Source organism: Vigna umbellata, chromosome 5, assembly GCF_029865625.1.
Source record: "Vigna umbellata cultivar VRB3 chromosome 5, Vumbellata_1.0, whole genome shotgun sequence".
Taxonomy (NCBI): domain Eukaryota; kingdom Viridiplantae; phylum Streptophyta; class Magnoliopsida; order Fabales; family Fabaceae; genus Vigna; species Vigna umbellata.
Genome location: NC_142169.1, coordinates 59,180,518 through 59,196,125, shown reverse-complemented (window position 1 = coordinate 59,196,125; position 15,608 = coordinate 59,180,518). Strand labels below are relative to the sequence as shown.

At 34.4% G+C, this 15,608-nt stretch overlaps 3 protein-coding genes across 4 annotated transcripts; all 3 read left to right on the top strand.

Annotated features, from left to right (window-relative positions):
* The first annotated feature begins 176 nt into the window (after positions 1-176).
* Positions 177-3,840, top strand: LOC124826298 (T-box protein). Of its 2 annotated transcripts, none has more exons than XM_088115999.1 (7): positions 177-726; positions 811-888; positions 970-1,112; positions 1,305-1,375; positions 1,703-1,798; positions 3,296-3,394; positions 3,514-3,840. In XM_088115999.1, the coding sequence occupies exons 1-7, from the start codon at positions 295-297 to the stop codon at positions 3,594-3,596; spliced, it is 1,002 nt and encodes a 333-aa protein (XP_087972125.1). In that variant the 5' UTR covers positions 177-294; the 3' UTR covers positions 3,597-3,840. The 2 variants fall into 2 exon arrangements, with proteins under 2 accessions (XP_087972125.1, XP_047155052.1); XM_047299096.2 differs by having other exon boundaries at positions 183-726; positions 3,296-3,388.
* A 3,632-nt stretch (positions 3,841-7,472) lies between these two features.
* LOC124826322 (Phospholipid/glycerol acyltransferase family protein) lies at positions 7,473-10,816 on the top strand. The gene is made up of 7 exons (XM_047299121.2): positions 7,473-7,871; positions 8,011-8,129; positions 8,218-8,283; positions 8,375-8,572; positions 8,809-8,927; positions 9,759-9,864; positions 10,105-10,816. The coding sequence occupies exons 1-7, from the start codon at positions 7,637-7,639 to the stop codon at positions 10,657-10,659; spliced, it is 1,398 nt and encodes a 465-aa protein (XP_047155077.1). The 5' UTR covers positions 7,473-7,636; the 3' UTR covers positions 10,660-10,816.
* A 969-nt stretch (positions 10,817-11,785) lies between these two features.
* Positions 11,786-15,336, top strand: CPA (Subunits of heterodimeric actin filament capping protein Capz superfamily). The gene is made up of 10 exons (XM_047299131.2): positions 11,786-12,026; positions 12,113-12,228; positions 12,366-12,455; positions 13,011-13,075; positions 13,579-13,740; positions 13,877-13,955; positions 14,042-14,119; positions 14,363-14,437; positions 14,527-14,562; positions 14,916-15,336. Exons 1-10 carry the CDS (start codon positions 11,918-11,920, stop codon positions 15,021-15,023), a joined length of 918 nt encoding a protein of 305 aa, XP_047155087.1. The 5' UTR covers positions 11,786-11,917; the 3' UTR covers positions 15,024-15,336.
* The last annotated feature ends 272 nt before the right edge of the window (positions 15,337-15,608 follow it).

Below are 15,608 nucleotides of genomic sequence, written 5' to 3'. Positions count from 1 at the left end.
CCCTTTCTATTATTCAGTTCGTTTTGTATGTTTGAAATCATTAAACTGATTCAAAAAATTGTGCATTTTGCAAGTTACAAACTCGTTTAAAATGACCTAATTTTAAGTATTAGGTTTTTTGGCCTACAAGTAGTTGTACTGACATTTCATTATTTAGATCGGAATTAATGCACATACCAAATAAATTTGCTTTATGACCAAGCACAAGTACAATGATGCAATGCAACAAACAATAGCTCCTTCCCGACGTTAAATTTAACTCCAAAACTGTATTATTTGTGAGCTACAATTGCAATGAGTTATCCTTCGATAAAATTTCGATTCGCGCTATTCCTCTCATTTTCTCTGACGTCGTCATCATCCTTGCCACCGTTACCTGTTTCTTCGAAGCGTTACGCTCCCTCGTCTTCTTCCACTTCCAAAGCGACTCCTTCTGATTTGTTGTCTCTATTGGGTTCCAAACACCATTCCTCAGGTGTGGATCCCGTGGTAGCACGTGAGCTCAAATCATGCTTCAAATTTCTCGTTCCTTTCTCTCCAGTGCAGCAGCCTCCTCATCGAAAGTTGGGATTCGTCCGGTCCAAGCACACCGGCCCAAGTTGGAGACAGCAGAACGAGCTTATTTGGTGGCCGCCGGAGGCCGTTTTGGAGCTTGCGCGTCTCGCTGTCGATTCTGGCGGCGACCCCGGCGCTGTTCATCGCCTTCTCGACCCAACCATTATCCCGGTCAGTTACTTTCGCTTTTCTCTTCGGATAGCAATGCCTTCACTGTTATCTGAACGCGTGGTGTTCTGAATTGTGATATCACAGGTACCTGATTGTGAAGGATCAAAAGAAGAACGGTGTGAGCTCACTAGAACTCCCTATGGCAGACGTTTCATTTGTGAGGTTAGTTCAACAATAGATAGAAATGGCTCTCACTTTGATAGGTAGAGTACTTAACGTGCATTTCTCTCTCAAATATTGCAGGAACTGAACCTGTATCTGCAGTTTTTGTTTGAACTCATTGCTGATCGAGGTCCTTCTGTTGGGTTGGATGTTACCTTAAACCGGTTTGATCTGTTCCATGGTCACCTTTTTCTTGCGAAAGACTCTGGAAGACTTGGTATCTTGTATGTTCACTTATTAACAATAGTGATTCTGATGCTTTTTCTGTGTATGTCCACTTTTGCCTTGTTTGTTTCTTGTTCCGAAGTGGGATTTGGTTCCACTGTTATCTGTATTATATAGATTACACTTAATTCACATTTTAAGAATTTTTAAGTTTGTTACAGTTATGAATGCTACAATTTTATATTTGGCAGATTCCATGCAAAGGAATACCCATCATATGATAAGCAAGTGTTTCCGTACAACATGGGTTTTTGTCAGAGAGGTACATTCTATCATTCATCCGTAAATGTTATGTATGGTTCAACTGGAAATACTGTGGTATTATATTGTCTGAGTCTTGTGAGATTCTTCATTTTTTTGTGAGGTGTGGGTGGTAAAGACATATGAGATGAAGAGAAAGGGGAGAACCTTGATGACTTGATGTTCCTAATTTTAAGACCTCGTAGTGAAGGGCTGGTGTGTGTGTATATAAATATATGCTTATATGTGTGTGTGTATTTGTCTATCTATCTTTGGTTGTTTTTCCTTTGATGCTCAGCTTTTAGGAATATGTTTATTTCAATTTTTTAATCATTTGTTCTTCTTTCAGGGTCCAATGTGACATATGGAGATTCAATGAATCTGAGAAATATTCTCTGGCTGGCTCCAAATCCTGGTGATTCTGATGAATCTTGGGTGGCACCGGGTATCTTCACTGAAATTATTATATCTGTACAAAGTTTAAATGCTTTTTCATATGGCACATACCCTCCAGTTTCACACTACGTTTTTATGATAATAAATGTGTAACACGGCAACTTCAATAAAAAATTTGGATTATTGTAATTTTAGAACTTTAATAATAATCCTTAAAGCGAATCTTTAGATCCTGAAGCATGGTGGTAAACAATGCTTTAAAATTGATCTCTTCCTTTTGGCTTTTGATAATTTGGGATGGATATTTTCCTGTTTTAAATTCATCCAGTAATTGGTTTATGTAGACTTTGTAGCATTTCTATTACGGTATTACAATAATGCATAGTCCTTATGGTTACTTGCAGAAAGTCCTCTCAATTCTTACTGCATTATTCAAATGAGATTGCGTGCCCCTTAACTTTCCATGGTTAACAGTTCTATTCAAATACAACCCATGTTTTTGGTGTAGGACATATTAGAAATCAATTGTATATGACCATCTCTCGGACAAAAACCTGTGCGTATTAGAAAATGTGTGCATTACTTTCAAATTTCTTGCACCGGTGATACATGACGGTTGCACTCTTTTTCTTGAAATGACCTGTCACAGTTGTCAATTTTATATGTAGCAAAACCATTGTGCTGATGTCATGAAAATTGTGGCGCCAGTGTCATACTTCTTTGTTTTGGATTTGTGGATTGACTCTTTGGAAGAGCTCGGGTTATTTGATGATGGACCGGCTCTGTGTTCATTTCTGGTGTAGTTTTATATCTAATTATTTTTTTACTTTCACATGATATTTAGTAATTGTTGTGTCTTTAATAAAGAAAAAACTAATGTTAATAAGCAATTAACCTTGAAGGGAGCTTTCTACTTATCGTTTTGTAAATTTAAAATCCTTACTAGCTCTTTCAAGTTAATTGCATATTAACTTTAATTTTTCCTTTAATATACATACATGGCCATTTTAAATGCTAAACGCATACTCTTTTACCTTAATTATTAAACGAATTCAAATAAAACTAATGAAATAAAAGTTTTTGATTAAGACTGTTCTTTTTTTCCTATTGTACTAACAAAGAAACATGTCGACCGACTATCTACCTGTTTGTCTCTTTTTTCTTTTTTCTTTTTTCTTTGGTTTATTTTTCAATACAAACTAGAACAACTAACATACCTTCAATAACTAGCTTATAAAGGAAGTGAAATAAGCCAAGGAACACTAGGCGAGGCTGTAATTATTAAGAGATGAGTTGTGTAAGAAAAATTAGGGAAACTAGATTGCGGCATCTTGGAGATCAAAATTTGAATTGGGAGAGGCTGGGTCCTTTTTGTAACCTCTTCCCATTCTTAGAGTTGCACCACATTTGGGCTCGATCTGGACTAATGAAGTTCATTTATAATTAATAATGCAGCTTCTTCACTCATTCTGATCCATTTTTACCATTGATAAACTTTTCTAGGCGTTGATAATTAATCATTGGCTTAATAATATCAATTGCACAGGTGTTCTGGTAGTGCTGGATGCTAGTCCTGAAGGAGTCATATACAGAGATCTAATACCTGATTATGTAAAATTTGCAAGGACTATATATGAAGGTTCAGGTTTCTGTTTCTTTTCTGAGCTGTTGTTTTGTGAAGCCTAAAACATGATATTTTTCTTGAAATTTTCTCAGAAAAGTTGACTTTTTTTTGTGTTTTTTCACCTTCCCTACCCCCTGTAGATGATCTTGGGCATGTTGCTGTTGATGTGAACTACTTGAATGTTGGATCTGAAACCAGAAATTATCAAATATTCATATGTTGATGTTGTGATCGAGATTCATAACTATGACGTACTGTCTCATCCCAACGACAAACCAGCTTGTATAAATGAAGATTGCCGAAGCTTAAAGCGAATAATGTGTTTCATTTGCAGTGTAGATATTGCATAACATATTTCTTCCAAAATGATAGGTCACCTGATAGCTATGTCAGGTAATGTATATGCTCGTGTAATTTTTGTGGGCTATCTAATAATATTAAACAATTCTATGCCATTATAACCCAAATTCCGTATCATGATTAGTGCCATGAACGTTGACTTGAGCTCTTGCACTTCCTAATTGATTTTGCATAGTCACTCAGCAATCATGAATGATATTTTTTTGTCAGACCAAGTTTATTGTTTTTAAGAGTAGGAGTCAAAAGGAAAAATGTACATAACTACAGTGAAAAACAATTGATTATATTTGAAATTGGGTTTCCATTTTTAGCAAGAAATTTTGATATGCAATTTATATGAAAGAGAGTCATTTAGGGATGACAAAAAAATCTGCAATTTAATTTTTAATTTTTTAAAGGATGAGATCAATTCAGAAGTACCTTTTCTATTTTTTATTTATCTAAAGAAATTCAATAAATGTTCAAATGTTTTGATTTTTTAAATAAGTGTGTGTTCATTTAAAATTTTTTTTAGAACAGACAGAATTCAATGGGTCTAATTCAGAACCGTCCGAGAAAATAGAATCTTCTCTATCTTAGGTATATATCAAGGGATAAATAATCGGACGGGTTCTTATATTTTTTGAAGGCTTTAAAGGAGCCGTATGAGATGAAAATCTCATGTACGGTTCTGTAATAGAGATGGTAACAGTAATGTCATCACCGACTAGGATTATCTAACAGTTTAAGTACAGTTGATATAGTTGATGCACAATCCAAATATGGTTTTTGGGGATGGAATTTGTGGCGTCAACCTATGGGTTTCCTCGTTTTTCTAATCTCTTCCCTAGCAGAATGTGAAAGATTACCTTTTCCGATAAGTAATTGAGTGTGAGAGCCAAATGAATCGAAAGATTCATGTTTGGTTCGGGAAGAGATCATAGACATTTTGAAATGGATGGAAAGAGAGTCTACTTTCATTACGTGATTTATTAGATAATCGAAAACAGAAAATCTGGAAAACTATTCGAAACTCAGAAGAATTACAGGAAAACGCCATTGAACAGCTCGAAAAAGCCCAGGCTCGCTTAAGGAAAGTTGAAACAGAAGCGTATGCAGATTTTCGCGGATAAAATCCGAGACGGTAGTTGATACCCGCGGATATTTACTATCCGTAACATGCGGGTAGCGGATATTTTAATACTCGCTTATAAACGGGTCGGATGCAGGTATTATACTATCTGTACCTGCGGATACCCTTTACCCGCAAAAAATAAAAATTTAATTTATATTTTATTAAGTTAAATTTAATTAAAATTAACATTGATTTATATTTTACAAGATTAAATTTAATTAAAATTGAATTTAAATTTATATTTAATTTAATTTATATTATATTTTATATATTTTTTGTAATTCTATTTAAATTTTATTTTAATAATTTATTAAAATATATTTTTTTAAATATTTGCGGGTATCAGTGGATATTCACGGGTATTCGCGGGTTTTAAAATACCTGCAGATATTTTTTAAGTGGATATTGGTGCGGGTAACGGGTCGGGTAACGGGTGATTTTTTCTTGTCGGATCGGGTTGCGGATAAATACTATTCGTGTTCGATCCGACCCGTTGCCATCTGCATAACCGAATGTACTCTGTAAAACTTTCTTCTACTTTCCAAATTCTCATTATTCGATACTCGTCTTTTCAGTTTTCTTCATCTTTCATCGAATATGATAGAGGATTTGTAGAAAATTAACGTAAAAGAAGTTAAAATATGATTAAAATAATATTTATAAAATTATTTTGTTGTAAATGTAGCTATTGTTTTTATCAATGTACAGTAGCAGTTAAAGTGTATTTTTTTTCTTTCTAAAGTGAACAGCAAATATTAGAATGGGATGAGACCGAGTGGAAGAAACAAATGTAGGTTGAAGGATAAGATTGAAAACAACATGCGTTGGATAAAAAGACACCCTGCCTTTGTTGTCATATAATGTAGATTGTGGAATTATATGCCGCATATATCTAAGTACTGTTTTAAACACGTTTATAGAAGAAAAGAGAAGTAAAAAGAGAATAAATAGTTTTAAAAAGTTAAAACTAGTTTATATATAAACTATTTACGTTTTTTTTCTTTTTTATAACTTTTATTTTTAGTTTATACTTAAGTTAATTTTTGTTTATGCTGAAATTTGTCTTGTTTTATTTTTCTAAATTTGTTTAAAATTTATAACCAGTTGTTCTTAATTTTGACTCCTAGGTAATGGATTAATTGATATATCCGATCAAGTCTCAACTGAGAAGACGGGAATTTTTGTTTTTTCAAATACCAATGTCATATCGTAATATAAAGTATTATTTGTTTTGAAGTTTGGACATCATAACTTTATATTTTAAAAGATATTTCAGAAAATGAAAAGGGGAAACCATATTTAATTTGTTATTGATTTTAACTTTTAAACAATGTGAGATTATTTAATGTAATGAAGTATGTATATCTTTTTCATTACTTAAATTATAGAAATTACAATAATATTTCTACAAATAATCTTCTTTATTGAATGAAAATCACATTATAATAATATTAATATAATAATTAATTAAATGGGTCACAATCTTTTAATCAATAATATACCAGTAGGGACCGGACGCCAGATAGGCCGGACGTCTACAGTGGACCAAACACGCTACTTTTTGGTGCGTCATCAACGGTCCGACACAACAAACCGGACACCCAGGGGTCCGGGATCATGCGACCTTACCCCATCATCCGGATATACTAAAAGGCCGGCCGGACATGCCGTTTGCTACACATGCCGGTTATGGGGTCGGCTGGTTCATAAGCCGAATCTCAGGAGACCGACCGGCCATACCACTAATTAACCAGGTTTAAGGTAAGTTGAGGTTAAGAGCTATTAGGCTGAATTTGGGCCGTGATTAACTTTTCACTAATCCCAAGCCCATAACGAAAACTATAAATACAGATCTACGTGAGTGAGTGATAGATAGGTTGCATTTACTACACATTTATTACTGTTCGATAAAAAAACGCCATTGCTCTCAACTCACTTTGGCATCGGACGACACTGTCCTACCCATCCAAAACAAATAATATTATAAATCTGGTAATTAGTGATACTATAAAAACATAAATTAATGATATTATAAATGTATTTAGTCTATCAATGATATTATCAAGACATAACTTGTTAACCAATGATATAAGCAATTAATTATTTTAATGGTCCACATTGACTTACTTATAAATATGATGTATTTTTTATTCTATATTTTCATATATTTTCTATTACTTTTATTTTTTTTGTGCTTTTATTAACTTGAGTGACCAATAATTTCTTACATTTGAATTCCTAAGTTGTTTATTAAATACCAAACATAAGAAGGATCTCAGTTTTTGTAAGAACAATGTCTAAATATCTTAATTACAAACTAAGGGCCTTATGACAAAAACAAATTATGGAACGAAAAGAAAGAAAGATCGAATTAAGAAATTCTTTTGATTTTGATTTTTAATTTAGCCAAACCGAAAATTAATCAAAGCCGAAACGTAAGATTCTAAGTTATATCTGACAAATGTGGGGTAGTATAACTTGGAAGAAATATCTCAGCTGCGGGTCCCTTCCAAATGAAAAAGCTAGACTTGTCTTGTCATGCCTTGGAGTGGGTCATCCCTATCCAACCAATTAAGAAATTAATTCATAAATATAAATAAATAAATTACTCCAACGAACGAGAGAGCTTAGTGCATACCCTAGTCAACAAGCGGTGTTAGAAATTGCTCCATCCCATCGTTTTCTCCTTCTACACTACGATTTGTTACTTCAGCCGTGCCACTAACTGAACGCCCCCGTTCTTCGGAAACTTAATTATTCTCTTATTCTCTTTTCCGTTTTGTTTATCGATGCCACGTCTCGATCGCGGTGATGTTTGGAAGAGCAAGGCGCGATCCCTGCAGTTACAGCTCAGGGACCGCTTCCGAGTCGCCGTCGACCGCCATTGGCGCCGCCGCCAACACCACACCTTCATTCCAGCTGCAGACGTCTACTTCTCCTCCACTATTCAACGTTGGCTTACCAGATTTCGTGATTTCCGAAGAGAATCGTTGCCTTCGTCCACCTCTTTCTATCGCAAACGAGGTGCCTGATTAATTAACGATTTTACAAGCAATCTGTAAATATGTTTTCTCCAATATTGTGACGGGATTCAAATTAAATATACGATAGGTGCTATTTGCTAGGTTTTTCACTCGATGTTTTTTTGCCTCTGTATTTAAAGTTACTAGGGATTTCAGTTCGGAAGAGGATTCGACTCTTGTTCGTATGATGCAAGCAGTTGCCGTTCCTGTTATTGGAAATGTTTGTCATGTGTTTATGAACGGATTAAACCGTGTGCAGGTATGATATTCCACGTATATTTCTTGTTTGGTTTATCATATCTTGCATTCTGATTTGTGATGGAACTGTTTTATGTGTGGAAGAATAGGTGTATGGTTTAGAAAAACTGCACTCCCCCTTGCTGCATAGACCTCAGGGTAAACCTCTTCTTACGGTACGAGCTCTTCCTAGCTGTGGAACAGGAATCTATGTTTGTTTGGGTTTAATTATTTGGTGAGGCTTTTCTTTTGTCCTTTCGTTTTCAGGTCAGCAATCATGTTGCTTCCATGGATGATCCGCTTGTCATTGCTTCTCTTCTTCCTCCTAGTGTTCTTTTGGATGCTAGGAATCTTAGATGGACGCTTTGTGCAACTGATAGGTGTTTTAAAAACCCCGTTACTTCTGCATTTTTTCGATCTGTCAAAGTCTTGCCAGTTTCTCGGGGTGATGGGATTTATCAGGAGGTATTGATCTAAGACATAAGCTGAAAGCCTTTTACATTGTTTGTAATATTGGTCAATGATTCTCACGAACTTTTGTCATCCAATTTGAGGTTTTTGAGTCTATGATAATAGCTAAACTCTGGTGAAGATCTCACTGTTCTTTGTTTTTACCTTCATCTGTCTCTTGCTTCCCCCTTGCCTCTCTGAACTGAAGCTTCTATAGTTAGGGATGATTGCAATTACTTTCTTCTTTGTAGGGAATGGACTTGGCCCTTTCAAAATTGAACAATGGTAGCTGGGTCCACATATTCCCAGAAGGTAGCCGCTCCCGGGATGGTGGAAAAACCATGGGCTCTTCCAAGAGAGGTGTTGGGAGGTAACAATTTTCCTTAGTAGTTTGCAGTAAGTTTTGCTTGTTTCGTGTTATGCAGGCCGGTTTTTTCTTACACTTTATTTGTCTCATAGCAATATTATTTTCTGATTGTTTAATGTATTACGATTTAAATTATTAATTAAAGAAATAGTTGGTTCTCAAGAACATTTTCACAATCTATTTTTCCTTATATTCTAATAGAAATTAGGAACGTAGATAAGTTCTGAAAAAGAAGTTCTGTATTACCATTACATGCCAAAAATTATTGTTATTTACTCAAATGACATTTTGACCAAATGAAGTCGAATGGAAACTAAAAGTTATTTAAGTGTCATATTCTAAATTATAGTTCTGAAGTGTTGATGAGGATGTAAAATTTACTAGTTCTCTTCTTTAAAAATTTAATGATGTTATGCACGATCCTTTAAACTCTGATGTTTTGATATCATTGATATACAATATGATTTTTTAGGTTTTGTTCTCATGATTTCAGGCCATGTATCTGTCTCTGGCCTCATAGAATATCTTAGTCAAGGTTCAAAGATACTTCTTTATATTTATGTGTGCTGTGGTCATAATGTGATGTTAATTTACCATCAGTGATTTGCCATGGTCCATAATAATTGAATTATTAATTTCTAAAATAGTTGTTATGTTACATTTGGAGACTGTGTTTCATATTTGTACTATTATTTCTTTTCTTTTTAGTAAACTTGTTCATGTGTATGGGGTCAATACTGTACTTTCATCTGCTAAATTTCAGTTCTCTTTATTTCTGCTATTTTTTAATTTATTAGTGTAAAACATGTTCTTGACTTAAACTTCTACCATCAGGTTGGTCCTGGATGGAGATAGGACGCCCCTTGTTGTCCCATTTGTACATACAGGGATGCAGGAGATCATGCCTATAGGTGCTAACTTTCCCAGAATAGGCAAAAGTGTACGTATTCTTGATTCTTGATTCATTTCTTCGAATATTTTATCATCATATATGAGGTTTTCATTGCTGCATGGAGTTAGACTGCTGCACTCATTCCTTGGGATGAAGATGTTCAATTACAGAATCTAGATTCTGCATGGCCTGGGATATATTTTTATTGACGGGATTAATTTTAGTTGTTTTTTATTTTTTAGTTTAAATTTCATACTCTGATCAGTATGGCATGGTTGGATTTTCTAGGTTACAGTGCTCATAGGTGATCCGATCAATTTTGATGATATACTTGAACTTGACACGGAGAAAGGCTTGGATGTGCCAAGAAGACGACTGTATGATGCAATAGCATCTAGAATTGGCGATCGGTTGCAGGAACTGAAGGCCCAGGTTGACACTTTAGCTGAACAGGAAATGCAACCACAAGATCACTCCCCACGCAGCACTGAACGAACATCTGAAATATTGCAGCAGGTTGATTGGGAATTATTTGGAATGGATAGCTTCATGTCTGAAGATGATTCCAAACAGAGACAAGAAACAGTTTCCCTCCCAATTGTTAGTGTTTCTCGGCCTCAACAATCTAATGATGGCGATCAGAGTTGGAGAGCCGGATTCTCATACAGAATGCGTGGTTATACAGATCAGATGGAGCTTGTGTCATTTGCTGCCAGAGGCATATTTATGAATTATGAAACGAAGAACAATGCCGGCTGTAGTAGAGAGGTAGGTCCCTTAAAGGCATGGAAGCAGTTTTTGGAAGCAAATCTATTACGGCAATGGAATTACGTCCATCACTGAAAACATAGTTTATATCAGTGTGTAAATTAAAATAATCGGGTTCCGATTAATAATTGAGATTTTGTTAGACAAGCGGTTAAACGTAGTTAAATTGCTGAGAATTTGTAACTTAAATAGCATTTGCTTATTCGTATAGTATATAAGTTTGAGGGCGGAATTACATTGTGGCAAGGCGTCCTGAAGATAGAACTGTAAAAGCCCTTTCATACTATCTTTTGGAAAAACTATAGGAAGGAAGCACCGAGTAGGACAAAAATAAAATTTGTTATATAAACAGTAGTTGTCTAATGTTTATTAATTTTTAGAGAATACATTTTAGCAAGTAGCAATTTTGATTTTCTAAAAGTATATTCCCAGTTAAAAAAGAGAGCATACAAATATCTCGCGTGTATGCATCGTACTTTCATCAAAGAGTATATGATGCTTTCACTTCTTACCTAAACATGGAAGTAATTGATCTAACTCAAATATTCATATATCTATACTTGAGATGGCAGATATTTTAAATTTGATCATAATATTCTATTTTAATTCCTATATTTACTGACTAAATGCAAACTTTTTGTTAGATAGCTTAGTTCTATGAAAGAAAGCTCACTTCTTTAAAGCAAGAACATTGCATGTGCAGCTTTTATGTTGCCTAAATGTATGATAGAAGTTTTATCATTAACAGACGAAAATATTTAGAATTTTGAAGAAGTTGCTGATTTTTGTGTAAAATTAGTGTATCCAGTGTTTTTTTGTTTTCAATCGGCGCATTAAATAATGAAAGTTTTAAAAACAGTTACCATTACCGACATTATTTAAAACCTATTCATTCCTTCATAAATCAGAATAACTGGTTTGTCTACTAGTTAATGGTAGTACTGCGAATAGGGGAACAGGAATATTGTTAGGTACTTTGAGCCTTTTTAGCAATTTATTGAAGTGGTAATGTATTGTATGATGTTGAGAGAGCGTGATTGTGGAGCAAAATGATTTGAGCCGAAACCGGAAGCTATGGCCTATGCAATAAACTTTACAGATCACACACTAGCTCCACACATTACACAACGATGTATTAAGTATGATTATTAGACGAGGTTGGGCCCATTATGTTTTGAATTGTGGAGCCCATCAGCCTGATTGGCGAAGAAGCCTTCCCTTCTCTTCTCTCCTATATCATTCGGAAAAAGACGAGACCACGACACAATGAGATCTTCATTTCATTTCGCATTTCATTTTAAATAAAATCGCGTTTTCTCCTCTTAACCCAGACATGGCAGAAGAAGAAGAAGAATCGGAGCTCAGCGATAAGCACAAGGTGGAAATCGCCAAATGGTTCCTCCTCAACTCTCCTCCTGGGGAAATCAAATACGTTGCCAAAGGTTCTTCTTCTTCTTCTTCCTTTTTCCTTTTCTTTCTATCTATCTATTGTTCCACAATTCGATTAATTCATCAATCATTTCTGCAGATGTCAAATCCATTCTCAACAACGACGATTTGTACAATGAGGCCGCTTCCGAGGCTTTTCCCTTTTACAACAAATCCCACTTGATTTCCCTTCAAATGGCCAATCGTAGCGGAGATGTAACACTCTCTCTCTCTCTCTCTCACTCACTCATTCACTCACTCTCACTTAACAACTTATTTTCCTAGGGTTTCGTCGTTAATTTTCGTTTAGTTTTTAGTTCGTTCAGTGGATTTTATTTTCTAATTTCTTGCAGGTACTGGTTACTTCGTTTGGTGAACTTGAGGGTAATGCGTTTCTTGAACCTAGAACTGCTCAAGTAGCAATTGTTGACCATGTTAAACAAGTAAGTACCACAAGTAACCATAGTTTCTTACATACTATTTCAGGAGCTATTTTTGAGTTTTAATATCCGTGCTTCGTTTATCTTTTGGTTTCTTTTTTAAGGAAGGGAATGTGAAGACTAGACATTTCTTATGCTCACTAGTTTTAATTTCTTTAGTTCAGCTTTAGCTCAGCTTTAGTAGTAATCAAAGTGGAACAGGTTAATGTTTAGATTTACTTTAATCTGAATCTTCATGCATTGATCTTAACTTTAGTATATCAATGTATACAGTGAAGCATTATAAGGTTCAAATCTATACTTTTCAAACTTGCTTCCTGGAACATGCGTTTTAGCTTTAGTATATCAATGTATACATTGAAGCATTATAAGGTTCAACTCTATGCGTTTCAAACTTGCTTCCTGGAACATTCGTTTTAGCTTTGAAAGTGTGGATTAAGCAAATCATGAATTTTTTTGCTGCTTTAATTATCTGTGACTTTTGTGATAAGTAGGTTAAAGTGCAGTAGTTCTAGGCTGTGTGCTTGTTGTCTTATGATAGTATGCTTAATGTCTCAGGTTTGTACAGATGTGAGACCTGCCACTGACGAAGAACTTGCATCTGCATATGTTGAAGAATTTCGGTAATTGTCTGATTTTCTTCGCTGTTGAAGTATTTCATGTTTGATAATCTAATGTTCCTTTACCAGAGCGAGCTTCAAAATCTATTCAGAGGCAGAACATACTAATTCATGTTAAACTCATTGAATTTTTTCTCTTTTCAAATAAATTAATCTCTGTTGCTTCAGTAATATATTATTCCTTGACTTTTACCTGCCCAATCTTGTTTACGGTAGATTGCTCTGGAAATATTTTCTTCAGTGCTAATTCGTAATCCACTTAGATTTGTGGTTTCCTTGGAGCTGTTTTATTGGGAATGTGTACTGTATTTTAGTTAGCAAGTAGGCTCAATACTGATTCTAGTTAATATCCCGCTATTTATTCTTTTAAATAAAAAAAATTATATTGTTGATGTTTGAGGACGTGAAATAGTGGTTCAACCCTTTAATAAAGTAAATTGATTATCACATTTTTATATCTTTGTTCTTGTACATTGTTTGCATTTCACGGTATTTGTTTTCTGCAGATGCAATCTGGACGTTGAAGTACTTAAATATGTTGAAGAAGCCTATCCAAAAGGTGTCTGCTCTGTTTACTGCATAAATGGGAAAGATGTAGAGGGCCCAGGTTCGAATTTTGAGCTTGCTGTGGTGATTTCTGCTGCTAGGCACAGCCCACAAAATTTCTGGTTTGTGAAATAAGTTGACTGAAATTCCAACTATTTTTTTTTTATTGATACTCTCTACCATACCAGTTCCGAATAAGAACATTGATACATTAATAATGTCAATATACTTTGATTTTTCTTTGGCTTTTGTTCATAGCAATGGGAGTTGGTCTTCAGTATGGAATATTGAGTTCAAGTATGATCAACAAGCAGTGGAATTAAAGGGTAAAATGGAGGTAATATTGTATGGATATTTATGCATTAATTTTGAACGATATGGTGCAAGGTTCTTAAAACTTGATTATTTTTAACCCCTTTTCAGGTGGGTGCCCATTATTTTGAGGAAGGAAATGTGCAGTTAGATGCGAAGCACGAGTGCAAAGATACAATTATTTTTCAGGTTACCAAAAATCAGCATTAGACATTTTATTTTTATTAGGTGTGGATGCACTGCTCAAGTCTTTCCATAGTTATTTTCCGATAGATGTACTTGTATTCTACAAGCCAAAGAATATTTTAGTAAATGTATGTTACACAATAATGAGGTTGAGATAGAAATGGATTGTTAGAAAGGAAACATTTATCTAATTATGTTTCTGTTAAAGGTTATCTATTGATATTTTATTATTTTATTTTATTTTAGGCCCCCGAAGAATGTGCAGTTGCCATAACAAGCATTATTCGTCATCATGAAACGGAGTACTTTGCTTCTCTTGAGGTTCTGAATTTGTTTGTTGTGGCTAGGGTCTTTCATTCTTTCTATCTTAATAATGTGCACATGGTTTTCTAATGACCATAACTTGACAGGCATCATATCTAAACCTTTCTGATTCGACTTTCAAGGTAACCCCCGTTATGTCATCTGCATTTTTTCAATTTAAGCTTCAGATGTGGTATTTCTGTGAAGTCTGGTGATTTTTTATTCTCATTAAACCATGTATCTAACATTTCTCATTAATCCGTGTCCTGACTGAGACTGAACATCTTTAAGTTGTTTTTTTTTATTATCCTTTTTCTGACCGAATAAAGTATTTTATGGTATTGATATTATATATAATTTATATGATCAATCCGAATTACCTGGGTGTATGAGTGAAAAAGGTAATAAAAAGGGCAAGTTATATGTGATACCTTTCATACGTATATCTATAGCATTATCTATTGAATTTGAAGGCTATTCATTATATTATCTGCAGGATCTTCGGCGAAAGCTTCCCGTGACCCGCACCTTATTTCCATGGAATAATACTTTGCAATTTAGCTTGACAAGAGACATATCAAAAGAACTTGGCATTGGAAAGTAAATACACACAGTCACACAGAACTAATAGAAGTTTGTGTTTTTACTGGAACTCGGTGGGACAAGTTCTTCATATATTCACTGCATATCATATATCAAGCCAATCATTCTTTAGGTTGACGTTCTTTATATTCACTCATTTGCGTCATGAAGCTTCCTCCTTTGTCTGAGTGAGTATCTTCCGCTGATGTACTGTAGTTCATTGTAGTTCTTTTTTGACATTATTTGTATAGCCGAAGAGTTCGCCTTGTTTCTGTCCATCATACCTAAGAAGATTCTGATTGCAGTTCAAAATATTGCAAGAAGTTTGTTCACTACTCGCTATAGTTGTTTTAATTTTATTATTTTTTGTTATTATAAAAAAAAAGGTGAATACATGTGTTTTCAGTATGAGTTGATAACATTTGTTAGATGAGACTAAATAAAATATAAATGGAAACTAAACCCATTTAGGTCATGCCAATTTTTTAAACTGTCATCTACATTTATCATTATTTTAGGTGTATTTTAAAGTTTTATTATAAAAATAAATGTTTTGAAGTTGGATTTAACCTTTTAAACATCGGATTTTTAACTAAGAAAAGAGACT

Coding starts and splice junctions, on each gene's coding strand:
- CPA (XM_047299131.2), top strand. CDS start 11,918: ATGGCAGAAGAAGAAGAAGAATCGGAGCTCAGCGATAAGCACAAGGTG. Junction 12,027..12,112: donor AATCAAATACGTTGCCAAAG/GTTCTTCTTCTT, acceptor TCATTTCTGCAG/ATGTCAAATCCATTCTCAAC. Junction 13,741..13,876: donor CACAGCCCACAAAATTTCTG/GTTTGTGAAATA, acceptor TTTTGTTCATAG/CAATGGGAGTTGGTCTTCAG.
- LOC124826322 (XM_047299121.2), top strand. CDS start 7,637: ATGCCACGTCTCGATCGCGGTGATGTTTGGAAGAGCAAGGCGCGATCC. Junction 8,284..8,374: donor AGGGTAAACCTCTTCTTACG/GTACGAGCTCTT, acceptor TTTCGTTTTCAG/GTCAGCAATCATGTTGCTTC. Junction 8,573..8,808: donor GTGATGGGATTTATCAGGAG/GTATTGATCTAA, acceptor TCTTCTTTGTAG/GGAATGGACTTGGCCCTTTC.
- LOC124826298 (XM_088115999.1), top strand. CDS start 295: ATGAGTTATCCTTCGATAAAATTTCGATTCGCGCTATTCCTCTCATTT. Junction 1,113..1,304: donor TCTGGAAGACTTGGTATCTT/GTATGTTCACTT, acceptor TATATTTGGCAG/ATTCCATGCAAAGGAATACC. Junction 3,395..3,513: donor GACTATATATGAAGGTTCAG/GTTTCTGTTTCT, acceptor TACCCCCTGTAG/ATGATCTTGGGCATGTTGCT.